This window comes from Elephantulus edwardii, unplaced genomic scaffold (assembly GCF_000299155.1).
Source record: "Elephantulus edwardii isolate Elephantulus edwardi_28Jun2011 unplaced genomic scaffold, EleEdw1.0 scaffold00575, whole genome shotgun sequence".
Taxonomy (NCBI): Eukaryota; Metazoa; Chordata; class Mammalia; order Macroscelidea; family Macroscelididae; genus Elephantulus; species Elephantulus edwardii.
This window is the reverse complement of record NW_006400325.1, coordinates 153,155-169,292: the sequence shown is the minus strand read 5'-3', so window position 1 is coordinate 169,292 and position 16,138 is coordinate 153,155. Positions and strand designations below refer to the sequence as shown.

Sequence of the window (16,138 nt, the reverse complement as noted above, 5' to 3'; positions counted from 1 at the left end):
CGTTTATGCCTCTTAAAAAATGTATAGAATGAGGAAAATGCCAGGGTGTAGCTGTGGTGCATTGTAGTTAGGTGCTCTCTTTGGGAGTGACTGAGAATCACAGTGAGGTTGCAGACGTGGAGGACTGCAGAGCTGGTGTCCTCAAGCCCTGCTGGGGAGAGTTGCAGAGTGGCCAGTGGAGGCAGGTGCACCCAGCATGCCCATGGGGAGCAGGGCTGGGCTCATACGCCCACCACAAAGTCTGCGTGTCTTGTCCTAGCTTGTCAGCACGGGATTTGATTCCCTAGGACAGTTGGTGCCACCAGACTGCTCAGGATTCAGAAACTTCAAAGCATGAGTAAACAGCATAAAAGTCTAATATTAACCTTGCATTTTTGGCTGATAATGTAAGTGGGGTCATGGATTTGAGACTAGCTCTGTGGCCTGCTGTTATCGTCATTTGCCCGGACAAGCCAGTCCGTTCTGGTTCTCCAGACATCAGGGTTATTTTGGCGATGATTAGAATTTTGCTGCCGATGTCCCCTTGTCTCTTCCAAAAGGACTTAATACTCTCTGTTCCAGGTGAATGGGCTCCAGGTGAAGCCATTCAGTATGGCTAATATTATAAAAAATGAAATCATAAAAACACCAAGTATATTGGTTTGTGCAGCTAATCCAAGATTAGGCCAAATCTCTTACGTCGGCTTTCTCCGTTTATTATTTTGATTCCATTAAATTGCATATGTTGCCCATATTTTTTATGAATCTTTGCTGTTCATATAAACACTAAATGAAGAACCATACACATCACACTATATATTTGGGGACAAAGATATTTTGTTATCACTCTTAAGTTGATTTTCTTTCCAGAAAACACACTTAGTGCGCCCAGTATTAAAAAATTATTAACTTCTCTCACAGTCAATTTTGGGACTCAGTCCCAAGGAAGTTTTCTTCTCAGAATAGAGGAGCTAAAAATGTATGTAGCACACAGAAGTTTTATCTCTCAGTCAGCTGGAATGTGAAGCCAGCAGAGGACATGGTCAGAGAGGCCTTGATAACATGAGGTGGCCTTGCAGCTGTCAGATACCGCATACAGAAGCATGCTCTAGTTCTGTGAGGAGGGGGCCTGCAGCGGCAGAAGGACGGCACCAAGTGGTGCCCTCATTGACCATGGGTGGCAGCGTCCCCACAACTTTTGACTCTCCTTGTGAATGATAGCATTAGTAAAATTCAGGGTTGATTTTAATTCCTATCACATTACATACAACATGATTGAATCAAATTGAAGCCTTGCATCCTCCTTAACTCTAGTTAAGACCCCTTGGGCTTAAATTTATAAATTAGCTAAGTCATATATAGTTGTATACAAAATTATTAAAACCCACCATGATTTCATGAGAAATAAGGAAGAATTTCAGGTGTAGGTTTAAAGCCCTGTTTTTGTCCCAAGGACAGCAGATGGTCACTCCTTTAGTTACAGAAAGAAAATAACAAAGTCACAAATAGGTTGGGGTCTGAATACTGTCTGCCTCAGTAGCTTGAAAAACACTGTTGGAAAATGTCAGCATTGCCTGTCTTGGTACGATACGGATTGTCTTTCCAGAGAGGGTAGGCCTTATAACTCTGGACACAAAATAATGAAGTGTTAAATAGATTAGTAACTGACTGAAGTATAAAACCCCTGCCCACCTAGAAAGTGGCAAGGCGACTTGGAGGATGACCTCACAGCCTTCCAGATCTGTCAGTAACGTGTATGAGAGAGAGGAATTCCGTCCACTCGTCTCTCCACCTGTGACTGTGGAAAGGACCCTTTGCTTGTCCAGTAACGCTCACACCTGCAAACAGGAGAGCTGGGGCAGGGGCCAGGGGGGTTTCAAACCTGGCCCGTACACGCTAAAGCTGAATCCCTACCAACTTGAGAGAGAACTTGGGACACAGAACCAATAGCTTGTTCACTGACCCTGTTTTTACTGTAAAGTTGCTTGGATTTGGATAAAAGCAAGACAGTTTTGAATGTAACAGTGGTTCCCGTTTCGAGTTGTGTTCATGCATCACAGGGTTGGGAGTGGATTGGCGCCTGACCTGAGATGGAGTGTCACCATCCTTGCCCCTAAGGAGCTCCCTGGTTGTGTTTGTTCCATTAGTTCTTAGATCATTAAAAAGCCCCTCATCCTGGACGTCATGAAAATTATATGGAAGCTGAGGTTTTTAAATGAGTGTTTCTTTTGGTGAATAATGGATGCAGGTATATCTAGAAGTCCTTGTTAAGTATATGTGGGATTCAAATAATGGGTGAGCAGTTACAGAGAGCTCCAGGATCCTGCAGGAGGGGTGCCATATCAGGCCAGGAGCTCTGTCCTCACTGAACGTGCAAGTGGCCACCGCCCCACCACTCACACACCCACACACTCACTCTCTTATCTCCTGTATTTGTTGTTGGCATTGGCTGTGACTTCCTGTCACTGTGATGTGCCAAATGCGTTATTTTGCTTTCAGACAATAGCCTCTGGAATTATAGCATCTAGTTATTCATTGTCTCTTGAGGCAGCAAAATGCCACAAATACTCCTTGGTAAGAGTCACACAGTTGCAGTGACTTGCTTCCAAGAAAGACAGAAACCTCCTCTGGATTCAGTCCTTTATGCTCACAAGTGGGGCTGATAACGTGTTTTGTTTGGTTTTGCCTCTCCCAAATTTGGGGTTCATTCACAACTCTAGAATAAATGGTGAGCTTTCCCACGGAGCACCTCTTTTCCTCCCCCAGCCCACTGTGGAAGGCTCCATTAGCTCCTCCAGCTTTCTGTTCTCAGCTTTACAGCCTTATTCATGCCACGGAAGATGCAGAGATGACGAAAACCTTGTTTCTTCTCTTAAGAGGAAATGGTAAAGCCAAAACATGTAGATAAGTAATCTTAAAGGTTAAAAAGCAAAGTACAGTAGAGACTGGAGTGCAGGAGGTGGTTAGAGCACTCTTCAGTAATTATATTGGTCTCCTTGGTCGTCCTGCTAATAAAACAGGTGTGAAGATTTTATGTGTGTGTTTATATGTATATACACACATAAGTGCACACATACATGCATAACACATCCATTATGGCAGCAGTCAAGAAATCAGCACCAGCAACATACAAATGTAAAGCTAGATTATTAGTGGCCCGTTCCAGAGGAAAATACTGCCAGAGAAACTCAGGGGCTCATTGAGGATGATGACACCAATTCCCAGTGTGGCTCTTGAGTGAGCCTCACATGCCCACTTCTCTGTGCTCCACCCTCACATCGTCCACTTCCGTGTGCACTCCCTCTCTCTATCTCTTGTGCTCTGTCTTTTTCACTGTCTGTTTCTCTCTTGCTCTGTCTCTAGTCAGATGCCACAGGTCAAGAAGATAGCATCCTCAGCCAGCCAGTTGGGCAGAATCCAGCTGAGGATTTGGGAGTCCACGTGCTTTCTGACCTGACACACAGTCTTAGCCAGTTTCTCACTGTCTCTTCAGGATGCCCCTTTGAGTTGGTAATGGCCTTACCACTTGGCCACCAGACTATCTAAATGAAATTCCCCACAGAGTTTAATTTTCTAGTTGTTGCATTGGTGCAGGATATGTTTATAGGGACATAAGAGTTGTAGTGGACTCAATGCCACTTAATGACAATGGCAATTTTAGGTTGTCTTTTTGGATTATTTCACCTGTTCACCCTCTTTGTGGCTGTGGACATGAGCTGACTTCCAGGGAGTTACTGCTATGCCCTGGCACAGTTGATGAGTGAGTAACTGTTGACCACTTTGCTTCCTGTAACCTTGACTTTGGCCTCCAGGTGAAGGTCTGTCTTGTTCTCAGGCAGATCCCAGCAGTGGCCCGGGGCCGACAGTGTGTGTCATCGATGAAATTGGGAAGATGGAGCTCTTCAGTCAGCCCTTCATCCAGGCTGTCCGCCAGAGGCTGTCCACACCGGGCACCATCGTGCTTGGCACAATACCTGTCTCGAAAGGAAAGCCACTGGCCCTGGTGGAAGAAATAAGAAACAGAAGTGACGTGAAGGTGTTCACTGTGAGTATGTCCCAGGCTCCAGTGTGTAACAGTGGCCCAGGACATCCAGCCCCGCAGACAGCCTGGGCTAGGAACTCAGCCCCTTAGATGCCCAGGCTGGGAACCCGGCCCCGAAGACGGCCCAGGCCAGGAACTTAGCCCCTTAGATGGCAAGGGCCTGGAACCCAGCCCTGCGGATGGCCCGGGCCAGTCCTTGGCCCTGCGTTCCATTGTTTGCCCTCTGACGCTGTGGGATTGGTGAGTTTGACTTTCTCAGAACTTACAGCATTTAAACTAGTTGATATTTACTTGATGAAGAACAGTCTTATCCCTTGGTAGGTGCCTATCCTGTTTGCTGCCCTGGCTCCTTCCTTCCTCTCCTTGGGGACGTGATGACCCCTTGGGCAGCAGCTGAGGCTCTTGTGTGAAGTGTCTCTCTTCTAGGAAGATCCAGGCTCAGGCTCCAGGCATACATTTGGGCTGCAGAGATTTACAGTGTTTTCTTTCAGAGGCTTTAATTTTTCAGCCAACTCACTCTTGCTTATGGCAAGAGGAGAGTATGGCTTTGTTTTGAAGCATAACTTCCCGATGCTGAGGGTCGGACCCTGCTCCATAGTCATGCTCCTCTCATCCTTAACCCCCTAGTGGAGGGCAGCATAAGGTGTCCCTTCGTCCTTAACCCTCAGTGAAAGGTGTTCCACTAGGAACCCAGCTTTCCAACATACCAAATATGCTAGGCTGTGGAAAACTTTGAAACTTAGAAAGCTTTACTTACACGTTCTTTTGTAGGTAGATTTCATCCACACATTTGGTGAATATTGATTGATCGTCTAGTGTGTTTTGTCTTTGAAGTACTGAATTTGAGTGACACTTGATTAATAGGGTTGACCTCAGTGACTTTACATTGTCATGAGACAGCTGGATGACAACAGTATAAATAAAGTTGACAGTTAGACACTGCTAAGTGCAATGGGGATAGTAAACGTGAGCCACGTGGTAAATTTTAAGGGCAGGAGTTGTGGGAGGGCTTGGCCTTTGGTGATGAAAGTCACCTCCACTGAGGTGCCCTGTGAGCTGAGGGCTTGAATCTGTGATGGCATCAGGCGGTAGGTGATCTCCTCGCAGTCTCATGAGCTGAGGGCTTGAAGCCGTGATGGGGTCACGTTATCGGTGACCTAGCAGTCCCTAGGGGGGGCCTTGTCTACAGGGTCTTATGTTGCCTTTTCTGTCTTTCACATTTCATGACCTTTGTGATAAGGATTTTGTTTGTGATTCCTGAGTTTCTCTGAAGATAAAGACAATGAATAGATGAAAGCCCGTGAAACAAATGAGTTCTCTGATTACCTAGCTTCCAGGCTGGCAGACTGGGAACTTGCTTGTGTTACACCTCCAGGTAGTCTGCAAATGGATCTAAGTGCTGTGAAGAGGGGCTGAGACATGTGGACTATTCTGTCCAGAAATAAGCATTGTGATTTAAGAGAACACCTTTTCTCCTCCCTAAGACGGGATTATTCTCAAGGCGAGGTAAATAATTCCTTCGAAGGATCTGAGAGTAAAGTAATTAGCTTTGTGTTAATTGTGTGAGAGCTACACCCCACAATTTTCTTTACTGTGTTCCTTTGGGGTTTGTGTGCTATTTCAGTTTCTGTTTTTCAAATGAAGCCCCTCATTTATTACATCTGAAAATTGAGATACTAGGTTAGATACCATCTTGGGTCTTTTTCATTTCTAATAATTAGTAAAGGGCCAGGATCCCCTTTTCAGGAACCTCCTTTGCCTTTAGCCCTTGATCCTTAGTACCAGGAGCACGTGAGGCACATCCTTTCCCTCAAGAAAAATGCGTAGTGAGATGGTTAGGATGAGGAGACAGGGATGAGAAGGTGGAGAGTCTGGGAGAGAGGTAGTTCTTGAAGGAAAAAATGGAGTGAAAAGGGAAGTGGACGGTTTGCCCCCTTGACTCCTATAGGAGCCTGCGTGACACAGAGGTGGGATTGTGTACATGAACTGGAGAAAAGCCTTCCACCCAAAATTGTTAATATTACACGGACTTCTTAAATGGTGTCAGGCAAAACTCCATTATTTCCAGAAAAGCAGCTGAGCAGACTAGACTCGGAGTTGGAGTAGATGCTCTCCTCTGTATCTATTCCGTTGATGACGGCTGAAGTTCCTGGACATAACTCAGGAACCTCTTGTCTTCCCACCAATCCTCTTCATGCCATAGGCTGCTCTGTCAGCTCCTGAGCTGAGAGCGGTCTGATCTTTGTTGGAGAGAAAGCAAAGCAAAAATGAAGCCGGGAGTTCTATGCTCTGTGTAACTTTGGGTCTGTTGGTTTTGTGATGGTTTTAGTTACAGAAAATACACAGCTGCCTCTACTCCTTCATGAAGTGCTTCTCCTCTAAGTAGGCATCCATGTCTCTGAAATGACGACATGCCTTACCTCAGGTGCCCCTGCAAGACCCAGATTCTCTTAAGTCTGGAGAGAGAAGAGCCTTCTCCCCAGTCACTCAACATGCCTCCCCCTCTCCCTGATCTCAGAGTCCCACTCAGAGTCTCACCTTTTGCTGAACCCCCCCTACTTTCTTCTCAATGCAGGTTACCAAGGAGAACAGAAATGGCCTTCTTCAGGATATTGTGGTGAGCGTTCAGAGCTGCAAGAAGTGAAGGCGGCTCGTGTAGCTGTTTGTACTCAGAGAACCGTGTGCAGTTCAGGGGGAGCCCATAGGTGCTTTGCCGTCAAGGTTATGTGCCTCGGCTTGTGATCATTATGGTCTTCAGGCCTTGCGGGCTCTGCCTGAGAACGCCTATCACCTGGTTTCCATTAAATGTTTAAAAGATCAAATTAGCCTTAATGCTGCATTGACTATACAAGATTAACCATCCATTACGGTTTATTTATGCTTCAAGTTTTCTGTTTATTTCCTCTTGCAGTCGCGTGCATGATTCTGGTTAATTATGAAATGAGAAATGACTCTGAGAGCATTACATGGAGTTGGCCCACTGAAGTTTATCACATATGCGGGGAAGGGGGGAAGGCGTGTAGGGCTTAATCAACTTTGCGTGTCATGGAAATGAGATTCCTCTCCAGGTGCAGCCTCGGTTTTATGCTATTTTAAATGGTAACTGTTATTTGGGGGTGGGGGGAAGATTATTCCAAAAGACAGCTATTTAACTCCCCTCCCCATTTTTTGTTCTGGTTATTGCTTAATAAATATCAAGCTCACTCTGATGACTGCAGCCACCTGTGTCCTGTGGGAAGGGGCAGCGAGCTCTGAGAGCCTTTTGTGGCCCATATTTTCAACAGGGACTGGGTCAAGCTCAGCTCAGAGCCCTTGTGGGCCACACTAACTCAGAAACACGCATGAATTTCTCAACTCCTGGTCCATCCAGAAAACGAGGAGGACCTTCCTTCAAGGCTGGAGGCACAGCACCACAGAGCAGGAAGGGGACCATCAGCTGGGCTGTTAGAAAAATTTGAAAGTCAACCTAGAATGTTGGTACCTCAGTCAAAGTAGAAAAGACTGAGAGAATGTTTTATCTTGATTTTGTTATGAATGCATGGAGTATAAAAGCTTCCCTCCAAGTGATAGAGAATACTTGTTAGAAATGGAAATCTACCCTTGCAAAATATATGGTGTCAGTGCTAGCCTCCCTCTATCTGTGAATGTATTCGTAAGAGACTGTTTCTGAAACCAGACCTCCCCAAGAGCTAACAGAGACTTTTCCCTTGGAGCCAGTGGTGGATTTGAACTTGCAGACCCTAGCTTTTGAGAATATTTGCTCATTAAATCTACCCAGTTTGAGTATTTCTGTGACTAAGTACTGTAGGAAGAAACAATTGTGTGTTCTTGGTCATTTTTGGCCATGATATACCATTGCCATTCATGACAGGACAGGGCTCCATGTCTGCAATACCCTCCTACAAAGTCTTCTTCCCCTGCCCCTCCGCCCCCCCATTCCATGTCACATGGTCAGGAGTGGCCGCTGACATTTCCCAGTGCCACCAACTTCACATGTGCCTTTCAGATCTCAGGGCTGGCAGTGGCAGAGTCAGGGTTTAGACCCACGTCTGCATGACACTTTCCACCCCACCTGCAATGGTCCTGCTTGGCTTCCTGTCATTTCTTGTCCTCCTCAGCCTGGCTCCAGAACTCAGTGTGGGAACCGAGCTCTGACAAACTGTGCCACTGCCGATCCAAAAAGGATTTGCTCTCTGCGTGGTGCAACGTCCTCAGATGGTTATGGAGCTCCCCTGTCAGATAAAGATCAGGGAGCACATGTGAAGTCAGATCAACCCAGAAACGTCATCGAGAATGAAATGAAGTTCTAGATGATGCAGGGTGGTGCTCACCTGCTTGAGAAGGGGGAGATCCCATGGGGGTTAGGAGCATTTACACCAGGTGACCAGAGGAGAGCTGGCTGCTACTGCCTTCCAGGTGTGGGTAAAGAAGTGACGGGGCAGAGTGGTAGTGTTATGTGCCATTGAGTCGCTTGCAACTTACAGCAACAGCTCTGAACCCTGCTCCATCTTGAGCCAATTTCATTGTTTCCAACAAACCTACCTCCATTACCCCCATCACTGAGTCAGACTATCTCATCCAGGGTCTTTCCCTCTTGTGCTGTCTCTCCACCCTCCCAAGCATGATGTCCCTTTCCAAGGACTGGTCCCTTTTGATAACATGCCTGAAGTATGTCAGACGAAGCTTCAGAATCCTTCCTTCCAAGGAGCAGCCTGATTTCACCCTCTCCAGGATGGACCTGCTCTCTTGTTGTTGTTGTTATGTGCCGTCGAGTCGCAGTCCATAATATGTTCAGTACTCTTCAGCACCACGATTTGAAGGCATCAATTCTTCTATCCCTATTGTCCAGCTCTGATGCATAGCAAGTAATTGCAAAGACCATGACTTGGATCAGTGCACTTTAGTGGCTAGACTGACAGCAGATTCGTCTTTTGATTTCCTGGCTCCTCGAACCAAGAGTGTTGTCTGTAGAGCTGAGCAAGCCTGAAATTTTTAACAGTCTCTGTCTCCTATCTATCATGATGTTGCCAGTTAGCCCAGTGGTGAGAATCTTTGTTTTCTTGATGTTGAACTTCAATGCAAATTAAAGGCTATAGTCCTTGACGTCTGCAGCAAAAGCCTCACATCCTCTTCACTTTCAAAGGTTTTGTCATCTGCATAATGCAGGTTGCTGATGAGTCTTCCTCCAGTCCTTCATGCCACATTCCTCATCATAGAGCCTCCTGGATGATCTGTTCCATATATAGATTGAAATGTATGGAGACAGGATGCATCCCTGGCATACACCTGTCCTGATTTTGAACCATGCATTCTTTCCTTGCTCTGTTCTGACAGTTGCCTCCTAGTCCAAATATAGGTTTCACATAAGCACAGTCAAGTGTTCTAGGATTCCCATTCTTCTCAGAGTCAGCCACAGTTTGTTCTGATACACACAAATGATATCTCTTCTATATCCACTTTTGAAATGTCCACCATTCAAACAAGTGAAGTGACCTGGGAGATTGCTGGATGAGTACACATCTAGGGATAATGAATTAAAAAAAGAAGGGCATTGAAAGGTTAATGACTTGGTCAGAGAATTTCAGGGAGAATGACGTGGTTAGGTGGGACAGCAGAGCTCCTTGGAAATCTTGTAAACGGTCTTAGCAGATGATAACACTACTAGCAACTAAACACTTAATACGGTGTTTTAAGGGTTCCAGTGTAAAATGGTGCAACCACCGTGGAAGGTGGTACAGCGAGCGCTTTCTCAAAAGTTGCAAATAGAGATACCATTTGACCCAGTAATTCCGCAACTGGGAATTTACCCCAAAGGGACCATAACTGACATCCAAGCAGATATATGCACACCCATGTTTATCGTGGCTTTGTTCACAATAGCATGGAGTTGGAAACAACCTAAATGCCCATCAACAAACGAATGGATAGAGAAGCTGTGGTATATTCACACAATAGAATACTACGGTGCACTGAAAAACAAGGAACTCTTACAATATTATTCAAAATGGGTGACTCTGGAGGACATTATGCTGAGTGAAGTATCTCAGTCACAAAAGGACAAATAACTGCATGGTGCCACTGTTGTAGAACAAGTCAGACCTTGCAGTTGGGGGGAGACTGAGAAAGATGGGTTCAATAATGTATAGTGCATTGAAACAGATGAGGGAGAAAACTGTTTAAAAGGGATATGTGATTAGGTATTTTTGTCATGACAGGAGTCCAGAGTGAAGGCTGCATAGTAGAGTGGACCTGGGAGGAGGGATTGTAAAACAATGGAAGAATTTTTCTTTTACTTTTCCAAGAGGATAGTGTACGGGGGTGGGGGGGGAGGATTGGGAGGGGAGAAAAGTGCAACAGTGAATGAATGGAAACCCAAAGTCTCTGTAAATTTTCATTTAAATTAATAATAAATTTTTTTAAAAAATAATATGGTGTTTTATTTGCTGACTAGGTGGAACCAACACATAGTTGACCCTCCAGTGGATTTTCGGAGACTAAAGAGCATGGGAGGAAGCTGTCCCCTTTTCTTCTATGGATCTCCTGGAGATTAGAACCACCTGCCTTTGGGTTGACAGCACAAATCCTTATCATCTGGCCATCAGAATCCCCTATGAAATGGTACGAGTAGTACAGTATTGGTGTATGAACCTATGGAGCCTCAGTTGGGAAGGGTATCAATACCTGAACCAGCCCATGCTCATTCCCTGGATGTAGGTGGCAATCAGACACTTCATACTTTTGGCTGAAGAATACCACTCGGCCACTCCCTGCCTCTGCTGGGTCAGAGTGTGTTTCATTTGCCACACAGAACACCAAGTGTTCTCACCATACTCACAGTTGAGTGGTTTCTCACAGGAGCAATATGAGAACCAAGGAGTGTTGCTGAGTCATTTGGGCTTATAACCTGGTGTGCTGAAAGCCGGGATCTAAGACACCAGTCTCTGGGAACGTGAAAGTAGCATTTAACTACAGCCAACAGGCAGGGAGCTGGGGGCCTCTCAGGCTTCCTCCATAGTGGGGCTGATTACGGATGAGCCCTCAGCTAGGGAAGTTATACATATTCATGCGCATTGCAGGGACCAGCATGCATATTCATTTTCTGATGGGGTGCATGTGCACCAGCTGTCGGGCACCATGCCTTTGGAAAATGGTGTCCCGAGGGTGATGGGCACGAAATTTCTGTGGAGACTGTGTGTGAAGTTCACTGTAAAACACATGAATCACTGTGGCCCAAAGCTGGTGAGGGGTCATATCAGATGGTGCTGGCAAGGTGCTGGCCTGAGGCTTTCCCCATGTAGCGTATAGAGAAATATCTGTAACAAAAGGACAGCCTGTAATAGATTAAAGGGCAGGCCTTGCTGCCAGTCCAGGCCTCTTCCAAGATCCAGAAGCATATGGATGGGCAAGGCTCCCTCCAGTGCAGGGCCCACTTGGCCAGTGCAGCCTCTTCTGGGCCTGCCACCTGCTACCACAACTCTGTCCCTGGGCTACTTCTGTCTCTTCTGCTGTCTTTTGTGTCACAACTCTTGACCTGTGATGCAGTTCCTCTAGAAAAGGTTCTTTGTTGCTTCTCTTCCTGCTTTCTGGCTGCATAGCTACACATACTCCTTGTCAGTTTCAAGGCATGGCCCTCCCACTAGGGCCATGAACTGACCAATCCCCTTTCAGTAGACCACAGACATTTCATTTGCATAGTAAGCTATAGACACATCATTTGCATATTCTGTTGACCAATGTTTGAAAGGTGCATATTGTTAAAAGGGCAGGCTATAATTTGAGAACAGACACAAGTACAAACACCATACTTATTGGCACTTTCCACAGATATTCACAAACCCTCTGAGATAAAGGTAAAACTAGGGCAAATGTAATTTCTTATGGCTTCACACATTCATTGCCTTCAAGTCAGAAATGACTCAAAACTGACCTTCCAGCAGGTTTTCAGAGGCTGCAAATCGTATGGGAGGAGACTGCTCCTTTCTCCATGGAGCAGCAGATGAATTTGAGTTGACAACTCAACTTCTTCTCAAGCTGGTATTTACAACCCACATACTCATTTCACCACAGTGGCTGGTAGTACAGGTTTCCAGTGAAATGGCAAGTTCACACACCACCAACAATCAAGGGGGTGGCACAGTAATCCAGAAGAAAGGGGATGGGCCTTCACCCCTCATTTCTCTCTTGCCTCAGCGTGCACAGAAGTATGTGTCTGAGAGGACTCTGAATAGGTGTGGCGATGGCAAAGACACAGTGTAGAAAGGTGGAGGTAGTCCCAGGGAGGGACAAAGGACAGGCATCGCTGATGCATATTTTATAGGCAGAGGTGTTTAAGTATCTAACATCATTTTTGAAAGCTACTTTCTAGACACAGAAGTTTCCAATGGATGGTACAGAATTTAGAACTGGTAATGCCAAATTTTGGAAGCAGAAGCTGCATCCACTTCCGTAATAGCTTGCCTCTGGAAACCATATGAGCCTGGAGAGAGGATGACAGACACACAAGTGTTGAGGACTCTCCTTCATAGGGTCACTATGAGTCTGAGACTCGATGGCACTTAACAATAACATCAACACAGAGAGTGATCAGCTGGCCCAGTGGACTGAAAATGATGCAACCAAGCCAAAGGTTGGTGACTTTTAAACCGCGGCCCTTCGGCCTGTCTTTCATTATTTTTGTTCAAACATTCCTCCAGGTCGTATAGCCCTGGTGTGTCCACTTGCTGTACCACGGTCACTTGTGGTTGCTATGAGGCTGAACACTGTGACACTGATGTGTCAAATGCGTTAATGATGGACAGTGTTGGGTGAAACTCCTCGATTAAAACAAGCTTGGAAGCAGGAGCGGCATCCACTTCTGTAATAGCTTGCCTCCGGAAACCCTATGAACCTGGAGAGAGGACGAGAGACACACAAGTGTTGAGGACTTTCTTTCATATGGTCGCTATGAGTCACCGGCGAGTCGACGGCACTTAACAAAAACAACAACAACTATGCCAAATTAGCCACACAGTCTGTAGCAAACCAAGTGCTGCCACTTTCCTGTTACCTTGAGAGGAAACACAATCCTGTGTTGCCATTGACTCTGTGCTGGCAAGAGAGTTGGACGACTTTGGCTGAAAATAGAAGCACAGTACTATCTCCTTTAAGTGGGGCTGATAATGCAATAATAGTTCACAGTGGGCAGCTGACCATTAAAGAACATATAAACTATACATCTTTATATCTTCTCTTCATTCCTCCACCTCCAAAAAAGACTTTACCAAGAACTCAACATATTGCTATTGAGCTGGAACTGACTCAAGCTGCCCTCCTGTAAATCACATGGGCGGAGATTCCCAATCTTTTTCCCAAGGAGCAGCTGGTGGATTTGAACCACTGCCTTTGGGTTGACAGCGAAGCTCCTTATTCACTAGGCCACCAGAGCTCCCTACACCAGAACTAGGAATGTGTTGAAGCAGAAGCAGCAGCTCAGGCATCTCTCTCTAGTGGGACTAGATATATGTATGCTGGAGGTACTTTTGGCTTCTCACAACTATCAGCATCATCACCTTCCTCTTTTTTTAAATTTTCATTCGTGTTGCATATTTTCCTCCCTACTCCCACAGTTCACTTTAAAAAAAAATAATTCCTTGTTGCATAATTTCCTCCCTCCTTACCTCCCCAAGTCCACTTTGCTTTGGACCTCTTATTCTAGACTGTTGTCATACAAATAATGCCTATATTCCTCTTAAATAGTTCTTTCCTTAATTCACTCCAACACAGTTTTCATTACTTATCTACCGTTTTCCTAGTTTTCCCCTAACCCCCATGTCAGTCCTGTTTTATAACTGTGGTGTTATGCAGAATTTGTCCTTTTGTGACTTAGATACTTCATTCAGCATAATGTCTTCCAGGATCCAGAAAGGAATGGACAGAAAAACCATGGTACATTTACACAGTACTACACAGCACTGAAAAATAAGGCAATCAGAATATTACATCATCTTTGCCTTGTACACGGGGCATCTGTATAAGGAAGCTGCGCTCACAATCACGGGGAGTGACACTGTTCCAAGGACTTTGTATCAGTCTGCAAGCTTCCTTTAATTCAGCCAAGTTACAGAACTGTCCCTTTTCCTTAAACATCTATGTATGGGTCGGAAAGAACTGATTTTGCACCTCCGGGGATTTGTCATCTGAAAATAGTGGTCCTCGGGCTAACCTGCCCTCATTAATGCCTCATTCTTATTTCACAAAAAATATCGTAGCCATCTGCTTCCAAGGAACAAGAGATCCTGTACAATACCCTCTCCCTTCTCCTGTCCAAAGTCCCAAATCCTAGAATTGGGACTGTTTTTTAAATCATGTTGCTGTCAAGTCAACTATGACTAACTCATAGCAATTGTGCCTCACAGCAACAGACCACTCATGTGTCAATCTAATCTGTGGTGACTTACACATTGCTGTGACACTGGAAGCCATGTATTTCAAATACTAGCAGGGTCACCCATAGTGGATGGGAGCTTCCAGACTACTAATACAGATCAGGAGGCAGGACTGTCCATCCACTTCTGAAATGCCAGGCCTTCAAGAACCCTATGGATAATAGAAGAACAAGTCAAGTATTCCTAACTATTATTGTTCCAGTTCCAAAACAGATCCACTACTGTGGTCTTCCTGGTCTACATTTCAACTTCTGTTCCCCATCCTCATTTCTTTGGAAATCCAGGTTTCTGCTCTACTCAAGGAGAGTCTTTACACGGGGAATATGTTGTTGTTAGGTACCATCAAGTATGACTCATAGCGACCCTATGAACAACAGATCTGAACCCTGTCCTATCCTATGCCATCTTCATTCTCATTTCTTAGTGACTTCCTATCTAGGCTCCACCTGTAATACTATAGCTACCTGTGTTCCTCTGTTGTTCAGAGTTTTCGAAGGCCTATTATTTGGGAAGTGGATGGCTAATCTTTCTTCCTAGTTTGTCTTAATCTAGGAGCTCTGCTGTAACGTGTCTACTATAGCTTACCTTTCTGGCATTTGAAACACCAGTGGCATAGCTTCTAGCATCACAAAAATCCACAAGTTACCCCAGTGCAGCAGACCAACAGACAAGTACTGCACTGATTTACCCAAGTCTCACACTTGTCACCATTGAGGCAATTCCAATTTAGAGCAGCCCTGTAGGACAGACTAGAGCTGTCTAGTGAGGTTCTCAAGGCTGCTGTCTTTGTGGAGTCAATGGCTTCATCTTTCTTCTGCAGAACAGCTGGTGGGTCCAAACTGCTTTGCTTTGAACTCAACCACTGTGCTACCAGGGATTTAAGAAATGACAGCAATTTGAACACAACTGGATGCATCAGTAAGTATAAACATTTTAATTTTTAAAACAAAGCTGTGTGCAAGTGTCAAGCGACAGCTGGGCTCAGGTAACCAGGGTACGTTCCCATAGAGGCCAGACCACAGGATTGTGAGGGTACAAGGCCTGGCCTTCTGGGGACCTGAAGGGACAGCCGTGGATGACAAGGGACAGCCGTGGATGACTCAGGCCCCTTTGTGTCCTCTCTGTCCTGGCCCCTCACAGATTATGTCAGATGTGGCTGCATGCGCTACACAGGCCTTACAGGAAAGCTGTTGCTACTGTTCACTGTCAAGGGAATGAGGTTTCCTTGGAATCTATTTGATTTAGCCTCAGTGCATTTTACCAGGTGATAGTACAATAAATACTGCTCACTGTGGTGGTGGTTTTTCATGGCAAGGCTAGTGTGTGAGATACAAGTTACTGAACATGCAGTTGTCTATTGTCCTCAGGGCAGGAAGGAGTCAGCCATGTGCTCTGCTGACACTAGGTGGTTTTCTGTGTTGTTGGTTTCTTGTTTTAAGGTCTTAAATGGCTTTTTGACATTCCAGAGTCTAGGACAAAGTGTGTTTGTGCCACTACAGTGGAGCGGCTCTGGGCCAGGCCCTGCAAAGGAGGCAGGTGGTGCTGGGTCTCCACTCATCATGTGAGAACTTTCCAGAACCTGAAATGGGGTGAGTCTGTTTCCTGAAGCAGCTCTCACAAGTATGATGGCATCTGCTCTGTGAGGACCCATAGTCCCACAGGCATGGCCTGGTGCTTATAACGACAACTCTTG

The 16,138-nt window shown here is 45.6% G+C and overlaps 1 protein-coding gene across 1 annotated transcript in view; it reads left to right on the top strand.

Annotated features, from left to right (window-relative positions):
• LOC102846805 (cancer-related nucleoside-triphosphatase-like) overlaps nucleotides 1–6,665 on the top strand; it is a 20,298-nt gene extending 13,633 nt beyond the window's left edge. Inside the window, exons 4-5 of the mRNA XM_006903345.1 lie at nucleotides 3,815–4,024; nucleotides 6,597–6,665. Coding sequence (XP_006903407.1) covers nucleotides 3,815–4,024; nucleotides 6,597–6,665 — 279 coding nt within the window. The remainder of the gene's footprint in view (nucleotides 1–3,814; nucleotides 4,025–6,596) is intronic.
• Nucleotides 6,666–16,138: the final 9,473 nt, after the last annotated feature.